Source organism: Montipora capricornis, chromosome 3, assembly GCF_036669925.1.
Source record: "Montipora capricornis isolate CH-2021 chromosome 3, ASM3666992v2, whole genome shotgun sequence".
NCBI lineage: Eukaryota > Metazoa > Cnidaria > Anthozoa > Scleractinia > Acroporidae > Montipora > Montipora capricornis.
Window position 1 is genome coordinate 21,189,326 of NC_090885.1, and position 10,000 is coordinate 21,199,325.

Genomic DNA, 10,000 nt, shown 5'->3' on the forward strand with positions numbered 1-10,000 from the left:
GGAAGATCTCGGCAAAATTTACTTCTCAATCAGTTATGATTCCAACGAGATGGTGCTCTCTCTTAAAATTCTCAAAGCTGCTGGCCTTCCCGCTAAAGACTTTAGTGGTACTAGCGATCCTTTTGTGAAAATTTTGCTCCTCCCGGACAAGAAACACAAAATGGAAACTCGGATTAAAAGAAAAAATCTGAATCCGACTTGGAACGAAGTGTTTCGATTTGAGGGATTTCCCCACAACAAGTTACTGAGTCGAACGTTGTATTTACAAGTCTTGGACTATGATCGATTTTCCAGAAATGACCCAATTGGAGAAATTGAAATTCCCCTGTCGGATGTCGATTTGGGACCAACAACCTTGACATTTTGTAAGGATCTTCAGCCATGCAAGCGTCAGGTATTTTTTTCCTTTTTATGCAGTTATATTTCAAAATATTTTGTTCTCTTCAACCAAAGTTATTCATCAGAGCTGGAAATTGACAACCCTATCAGGAGAGTATCAGTATAACTGAAGGACTTGATTTAAAAATTTAAAAAATATTCTGAATGTTTTTAAATAAAAAACTATAGCTTATTATTGTTCTGAACACGACATCGTACAGCTTATTAGCGATCGCATGAAAAATTTAGAAAGCCCAAATTTATCGCCATTAGTGTTAATTGAAAGAAAAGTGGCTTTCGCTAAGTAACAGGAAATTACTAATTTATAAAATGACTTGCATTTCTGTTTAAAATTTTTGTAACCATGCACACGTAAGAAAATTAACTATCTTCAATAAATATTTTCCTTTTCTGCATCTTTTCATTGATACAACATAGTTAAAAGGCTTGTGGTGAATGAGGCCACCTAGGCAGAAACAGCCACAAGTCAAAAAGGGACTTTGCCGAGTGCTGGAACATGTAGATGTTCAAGAAGCTAGTATTTTTTTTTAACGTGCTTTTTTTGTTTTGATAAAACTTTACGAATGCTCGTCAAGGTACTGTATAAGTTACTTAAAAATATCTACAATTGTAGATATTTGTCTTTGCTTTTCTTCAAAATTATGTCATTTTCCTTCGATAAGCGTTGATTTCCGTTGTTAATATATTGGCATAATTTCAAAAAAGCTGCACATAATTATCCGATTGTGGTATTTTATGACAAAAGATAAGAATTAAAATTAAGGGAGAATTAAAGGTTTAATAAAGCTATTAATATTTCACAGGTTCGAACTCTTGACTCAAAGTAAGATAGATTTTGTATCATTCTATCACTACTGAAGCAAAATATCTGAAAATATATGATCATTATGGTGTTCTCAGAAGATGGTTTTGGGATTACAATTGAGCAGACCTTCACTAATGACCACACCATAGTGAAAAATAACTGAGAAACATTACAGGAACCCAAGTTAACAAGATGCTTAGACCAAGGCATGAATAATTAATAACAACTTTCACTTTGTGCACACCGATACTCAACAAGCAAACTTCTGAAGATCAAGCTTCCAAAAGTTTTTTCACTGTGACATCAATCTCTGCAGCTGACCAGGCTGTTCATAGGGATGCATCATGCTTAATGTGATTTAAGTATTTTTGTTTTCCCCCCTACTGTGTTTATTTTGAACAGTCTATCAACTGTTGTGGAGCGTAATCTGTAATGCTACCCTCAATTTACATAAAGGTATTCAAAGGTACAAGGAAGAAAAAATAATCTCTTGTTTTGGTTGGAGATCTTTCAAACCCATTATCATGATTGCTAGGTTTTTGGAAAAAATCTTTATTGCTAAAAGTTATTATAATATTAAATCGAAAAAATGAATTTAAATTTGGTCATCCTTGCCACATCCAAGCTAAGGATACTCCACTGCCTGCAATGCTTTGACTACGTGAGATTTTACCGCTTAAAATTAAATAGCCCATGTGTAGGTGTTAAATAGGTAAATGAAGGAGCACCATAATATTGATATAAGGAGATTTTTGATTTTGAGAAAGATAACAGATGTTAATTACGTGAAAGACAGATTAAATTGGAAAAAAAGATTGAATTGTTTCCTTTCTTTAGGGAAGTTATTGGAACAAGACGATTCATTACTTGTACTATTAATCAGCTTTCATACAATGTTTATTGAAAACCCAAGGTACACACTGTACAAAGCAAACAGAGAAGATAATTCAAAATGCTAATTAATCTGTGTGGGCTTATCGAAAAGGTGTTCTTGGGAGTTAAGTTTCTGAGCAAAATATTTGCGGAGTTTGGTGTGTGATTCTATCTTCTTTTGGCCACTGCAAACATCATCTTTTATTAATTTCCACTGCAGCTTTAAATAACTTGTTTTACCACAGGTATATATTTTTTCAATAATATTATTTTATGAAACATTCTTTACAGTGTGGTTAAAAACAAATGGATATTCAATCAGGCTTGCAATCCCAAACCACTTGGTTAGCATTGGGTGCAAAAATAGGTTCAGTGATCCAGATGTGGCAGTCAGATTGGATACATTGCAAGAGAATATAGCTAGTAGAACAAAAACAGGACCTAAACGTTGGCATAAGCTCTGTTTTGGATCATGACAGGGTATTGAAATTAATTATGGTCTTTACATGAGCTGGCAGGATCAAGATGCCCAAAATGTTCTTGGTCACTTGGCACAGCAAATGAGTCAAAGTAAATGCCAATCTTGAAAGCTGAAAGCACATTCCCAGAAAAAGCAGAAATCTAGAGATTTTGAAATGCTATTTTATTCAATCTCCTTGAAAGTATTTTTCAAAAACACTTTTTGAAATTATTACTCTAAGTTATTAAATTGGAGAGCCAACCCCCATATGTAGCTCTCCTTTCTCTAATTATAGTCAATCTTTTGCTGACTCATTAATCAATGGTTTCAATAAATACCAACAGTAGACGAAAAGCACACTTTTCAGGGCCAATGAAACACAACCAACGAAACGACAGAACAGAACAACTGTTAAGAATCCCAACTGGCCGCAGGCAAACCAGTTGGCTATTTACATATGCAGCTGGGAAGTTGAACCAGGGACTACCAGGATCAAATTCAACGAGTGTTCAGAGCAGGTCTTGAACCCGGGATCTCTGGATCTCAAAGCAAGCGCCCTAACCACTGGGCCGCACTGCCTACTTTACTCAGATGTTGGCTTTTTCCTTTTTTTCCCCTAAATTGAAGAAATTCTTTCAAACCTAAGATTAAAACCACTTGACAAGGGCAACATTTAGTTACTCGAGTCAAACCACCAGAAGCCAACTTCAACTTGATTAATGAAGTGATTTTGGGACGTCCTAATCCCAGACTGATAAACAGTCAGGATGATAATAGGCACCAATCACATTCCAAAAATTTCCTGGAGTGTGATTGTTTCTGGACTTCATCTAGTGGTTGTCAGTTAATTTGTAAGTGCAAGCTTGTATTGTAACATTTGTCTTGAAATGTTAATTTTTTGTTTTGATTTATTCATGACAAGCAGGAACACCTCGGGGACCTTCTAGTGTCCATGATGTATCAGCCCACTAATAATAGGATTGTTGTGGTTGTAATGAAGGCTGCCAACTTGAAGAAAATGGACATTATTGGATCATGTGGTGAGTTTGCCTCCCTTTTAACAAACACTGAAAATAAATGCAAAAGGCCATTGTGCATGCTCCTCCAGTCACTGTACTTACAGATGTTTTAACATCGCATGCAACGCAATTCCTGTAGGGTGTGATGTGAGTTGCGTAACGCACGAGCAGTACTGCACGTGCATGTATTTACAGGGGTGGATCCATATCCGTTTCCACCGTTTTACAGAAATCAGTCGGAGTATACCCCAAGATCCCCTAGAAACTTTTTCGTTTTTTTGAAAACCAGCCATTATTTATCCTAGATCCAGCCCTGATTTAACTGTGTTTCAGAAACTATTGATAGGCTCTGATATGAACCTTGCCAGCTACTACAAAAGAGATCTATGCATGTTGGCATGCTCTACTTGATGCCTCTTTATGTTGGGAGTGCAAAATGATGCAAAACATCAAGACATTTCACTTGAATGAACAACCAATCTATTGAATAGTTGTATTTCATGTGCTGACAGAGGGCCTGGAAAATGTTAACTACTTTGCCCCTTTTCCTCTTGTTAGATCCCTATGTCAAGATTTACTCCATGCATGGAGGAAAGAGACTAGACAAGAAAAAAACAACAATTAAGAGAAGAAACAAGGATCCAGTCTGGAATGAATCATTTATTTTTCATGCCCCAGTGGACAAAGTTAGAGACATGACCATTGTCTTCACCGTTATGGATTTTGATCGTGTTACACAAAATGAAATGATCGGCCAGGTCATTTTGGGGTATCGTACCACAGGAACATCACTTCGGCATTGGACTGAAATGATGGGTACTCCTAGGAAACCTGTGGCACAATGGCATAGATTACAACTTTATTAATGCATTTGGAAAATATTAATTTTATGGTTGAGATAATTATGATGATCTTGGAATCAGAAGGAAATACTGTTGGTCGGTCCCCAATGAAAATACACAGGTTTCAAGATAAAAGGAGTGCCAGATATTGCACTTTTTAGGTGTTAAATATTTTAGGCATTAATATGAATAGTATTTATTAGCAATGCATACAAACCCATTTCAAATATATTTTTCCTGCCTACTGATTAACAAGAAAATAAGGTTATCAAAGAACCACGAACAGAGGTTTTCATCTTCTCTCCTACAACTAGCTGTTTTCACTGCTTATTTCCCTCCCCCATGACAAAAAAGTTTTTTTTCCCAGTGGAAAAAAAAATTAAAAGCAAAACAACAGTGGTGAGATGGAAGCCCTCTGCCATCTGGGTAACCTCAAAGAAAATGGCTCAGACAAATGACACTGCTTTAAAGTGTTCTGATCTAACACCTTGAAGATTCAAATTCTTCTTGGAAAATATTGATGAGAAGCCTTTCTCTCATTCAGCTCAGAGTCTGTAAAAGCAAATTAATGTTTACCATAATTGACAAGGCACGTTCTTACTTTAAACAACAGACACTCTTACTCCCCCTTCCCCCATCCCTTTGTCCCCTCTGAAATGGGGAATTGTGCTACATGTAAAATAAATAAATCTCCTGGGGTTTTGTTCAATCAGAAGCATCATAAGGTGTTATATCATGACGTGTAAAAAATATAAATTAATTCCAGTCAGTGTAAATATTTTAATAAAGCCAATGGCCATGAATGACCTTCAAAAATCCCTTAATAATTACGTGCCTTCAACTAAATTTTAATTTTTAGTGGCATCCAGTCTAATCCTAAGTCTAAAAAAAAGGGGTGTAAAGTAAATTTGATCTACTTAGAGAGGCAAGATGTCAATATCAGCAAGGTATCCAGACAAGAATTTTTGTCACTTAAGTTTAATACTAAAAAAACAAACCCTGGTGTCAGCATACACACGCCACATTCATGTACACCATGCATACGGCTCAACATTGTTTATGTAGGCAAATGTTTTGCATTCTTTGCATCTTTTAAAACAGCTTAAATTCCACTACTCTTCACATGTGAGCCTACAGCAAATAAAGAACTGTTGTACCACCCTTATGAGAAGTTTGATTTTTGTAAGAGTATGTATCATATGTCAAAATATTGGCTAGAATTTTGCCAACTTTAAACAGCTCAGTACCATGAAACCAGAGGCAATCAAATATACAGGTCACGTCTTCACAATTTTGTTACTCAATGTCACATTCAACTTTGCAGCCTATTTTGGTCATAACATGCTAAACTGCAGGGGAAGAAAGGACAGCTAGTGCAATGAACATGGAGAGAAAAATGTCAAATAAACTTTCCCCATGCAATTAAGAGGAAAACATAACGACAAAAACAACTTTGGTTGTTTCTACAAATTATTATTCAAAACGTTCTGTGGATCAACTTTTGGTCTCAAATCATTATTGACAAGTTTGTGCATCAGCGTCTGTCATATTAAAACCCTTTCCCATACTTAAAGGGGTAGAGTTGTGCTATTTTAGTCAAAATTCAAAACACTAAAAGACGGCTTTGCACCAATGAAGACCAAAAAATAATGATGTAGTTTTGTTGCCAATGGCCACTGACGTGCACTGAAGCTATTCATTGTTTGCAGCCAAGGATGGAGGGAATGGAAAATAGATTGAAACTTGAGAAAATTGGCCAGTTTTAAGTTTCACTGGAGATGTTGTACTCTGAAAGTCGTGAGAAGTTAAATATGAATAGCTCTTTGTGACATATCATATTTCGTATCATCTCAGTGAGTTGTCCTGAATGTTATACGTGTGAGCTTTTGACCTAAAACCAGGAAATTTAGCATGACAGCTGTGCCCCTTCAATATAATTTATTATATCACTAGCTCCGTGAGCAGTCAAGATGAACCAAATACTACAATGTGATTGGCTACCCAAGCAGGCAAGATGGAGTTATACTGCCTGCTCAGGATTTCTCGCTTGGTCCCGCAAGATCAAAGACATATTTTTTTGTGTTTTATCCCATATAATAAATCCTTTACTGCCCAGGCTTGTTTGGACTTCAACTTCGTCTCAATACGCAAAAAAAAAGAACCTGGCCAATATCCAGCCATCAAGACCTCACACTTGGTCAATAACCCATACATATTTCACTCTTTTTCATGCCAGACAATTTGATTTTACTACTTGGCAATGGAGGCTGCTTCAGGGTGAATAGGTTAAAGCTAAATCCTGTTTTTTTTGTCTAGTGGGTGTTTTTTTTTTTGTCTGATAACAAAATGCACCATAAATAAATTTGTGTCTGGGTTTCCACCCATGTTGACTTACATTAACCTTTTAAGATACCATTGTCCCTGAAATTCTTTGATTGAAAAAAGAAGACCATGACGACTCAACACACAATAACATTTTTTCAGGTCATGAACATGTTAGCTGTTTGCCAAGTGATGTCTCATGAATGGCAGCAAGTTGTTGCTTTCTCTTAACGTTGATAAAGATCTCACTGTTTTAAGCACATATATAATGTTGTGTAAAAACACACTATGCTCTCAGGTTCTCTCCAGATATGATAGAAAAGCAAAAAGCAAAGTCATCAGTATAAGCTTCACTTCCATTGCTAGGCCAGCCTATTCAGGCCACATCCAAAAACAAGGTCTGCTCTTGGTTTTAATTAACACTTCAAAAGAGGGAAAGAAAAGCTGTGCATGAGCTCAAGCTCACTTTTCACAGTGATGTCATCAAATTCAAAACGACAAGGTGTTTTGAATTTTCTTTTGGCGGTTGAAGATAACCTAGAAATAAGTCTTTTTTCAAGTTTCAAGTTCCATGACATCTTTCATTTCAAAAATACAGCATTTATTTTTGATTTTCCGAATTGTCACCTTGCGTGCCAGATACCATGATACAAAGTTATTTGGTTGAAAAAAATGTCTATGCCTATGAATCTCAGCAGTCTGAGTGTTTCAAGTACATTAGGAGATGTGTTCATATACACATGTATTTTATCTCTTGAGCGAAAAGTAAGCACTTTCATCGCTAAATGAATTCCAGATGTTTGTGTGGATTTCTGGCTGCCATATAGGTGCACAAAGGTGGTAATTGATGTTTCTTTGCTTAAAGAGAGAGACCAGCATGGTCAGACCATGATGTCAGAAGTATGAAAACCTGGGAATTGCATTATTATAAGGCTAAGGGTAGACTACCTGCCTACCTTGCTGTTTGCTGTGTTAATTCAATGTTCATACATCACTTGAGGGTAATTTTCAGAAAAACAATATTGTTGTGAATGGAACCTATCGTCCAAGTCATAACCCTCAGACTATAAAAGCAAAATTACAACAACTGTACAACAACAACAAAATAATTTTTTATGCATGTTTTAGTGGTTGGTGACTACTTTTTCATCATTTGGAAAATGAGTAAAACAAGTTGTTTTAAATCTAGATATTTCATCAATATCTATGTAATAAATAGAACAGTACATGGCCACTTGGGGATACGAATTTTATCTTCTCTTGCTGAAAGTATAGCTCACTTGTGAGAGATACTTTCAGCACTCTAAGATAAAATTTGTATCCCCGTGCGGCCATGTAATATCCTCTATAATTATATAACATCAAGAAAACTCACAATATTCAAGTCTTTAAAAATAGGAGATGTAACTGCCTTTTTCTGTAAACCAGTTATTGGGTGTAAAGTGGTTTCATAAGACTAGTATTACCCCAGATAGTTGCATCAAATAAATTATTAAGAAAGGGTAAACAAGAGAATGATAAAGATGTTTCAGAATAGACGGCGAAAAAAAAAGGACGCAGTTTTGCTAGGATCCCAATGCCTCTGGAAATTTTTTTGCTTAGCTGGTGAACATGCTCTTTGAAATTAAGATGGGAGTCTACTGTAGAACAATTCCAAGGTATTTGATATGATAATTCTGCTTGATAGACTTTTGGTTTTCCACAAACCCCAATGTCCCCCACCCCCCGTTATGGTACCATATCAAACACCAATTATTGCTGAAAAAGATTTGGTCATTTTTGTGACATAAAAAGTTACCATGGCAATAGGAAAGCCCGGCAATAACATCCCATATTTTGGCTTTAGCTGCTCATATCTCCCAAACAAACTTGGTGACCCCCATTTTTTAATTTCTGAAATGTAATCAGCATGCCAGATTGAAACTTTCAGTTATGTTTAAAAACAATTCTGTATTCAGAGCCACCTTAAATGATTGCAGGCACTCTTGGCCTTTTGATCACTTTTGTGCAATAAAAAATTGGGGTCACTGAATTCGTTTTTCAGATAATTATGAGCAACTAAAGCCAAAATATTGGGTTTTTTTGGCAAGGCTTTCCTGTTGATGTTACGTGAGCAATGTACAAAGGCAATGCCCATGAACTCAAGGACTTGGAAAGAGCCTATAATTTTGGATGCTACCACAGGGGCAATGAGCGACATGAAAACCCGGAGTAATGTGCTAAAACTCTCAAGACACAGCACTTTTGAGGGTTCTGCGATAAAAAATCGTCTAAGATGTGAATTACATGTTGAAGGCCGTGATTGTGCTTAAGAATCCATTCGATACTACCGAACAGTTGGTTGAAAAGAAAAGGCAAACTACGCAAACCAAAGGGCAGATACATATCCACAAAATAACGGGACCGCCAGTAAAGACCCAGCAAGTTCCAATCATCGGGTGGACCGGTATCAAACGGAAGGCAGACTTGAGGTCGGTCTTAGCCATGAAGGCCTCCTTACCAAGAGACTGGATTATACTAATGGTGTCGTCCACCCGAACGAAAGACAAAAAGAATTGATCCTTGGGTATGTGATTGTTAATGCTATCTCCCTGGGGGTATGAAAGATAGTAAATAGCCCGCCAGTCAGGGGAGTGCTTCTTGGGAACTATCCCTACCGGTTGACAATGTAAGGCAGGGAGAGGCGGTGAAGAGTAAAAACGTTTACTTCCTTGTTCAATTTGAGGGTAACCACCTCTGGATGCTGAACAGCACAGATCAGGTTGGGGGAAACCCAGGGAAAGCGGGGGCCTGAGTAGCCTATGTGCGCACCTTCCCTGGGCATACTTAGCAGAATAGATACAAAAGTTTGGTTCGGATGATTACCTAATTCTATCTCTAACTTATCAATGCTAATAGGTCTAGAAACCCGCCGCTTGTGTAAACTCCTGAACTCGTCCACTTTATTTTTTGCTGCGTTCACTAGCGGAGGAACACCGAGAGGGGCTGGAGCTATTGGAAGGTTGCCGTGGGCAGGATGTGGCAGCATGGTTGCTGGCAAAACAGTGGTGGCAGACGTGCGGTTAGTTCTTACAAATACCACACCCTTCCCTTAAACTTGGTTACGGCCCCACTTATAATTTGCTGGTATTTGATTAACTTGAGTGCTCTTCGAGGGTAGGCAGCGACTAGGACCAGTATGAATGCCAGATAGGCGTTCAACCATTTCTGGAAAGAGTCGATGGTGGGTCTCCGGTTCCTGACCATAGTAACAGGGGAACCCATGGGGCCTAGGGTCGAA

General features: G+C 37.3%; 1 protein-coding gene across 1 annotated transcript in view; it reads left to right on the forward strand.

Annotated features, from left to right (window-relative positions):
* LOC138040894 (synaptotagmin-7-like) overlaps window positions 1-5,563 on the forward strand; it is a 6,893-nt gene extending 1,330 nt beyond the window's left edge. Inside the window, exons 2-4 of the mRNA XM_068886604.1 lie at window positions 1-394; window positions 3,463-3,577; window positions 4,115-5,563. The exon at window positions 1-394 is cut by the window's left edge and continues 373 nt beyond it. Coding sequence (XP_068742705.1) covers window positions 1-394; window positions 3,463-3,577; window positions 4,115-4,422 — 817 coding nt within the window. The 3' untranslated portion in view covers window positions 4,423-5,563. The remainder of the gene's footprint in view (window positions 395-3,462; window positions 3,578-4,114) is intronic.
* Window positions 5,564-10,000: the final 4,437 nt, after the last annotated feature.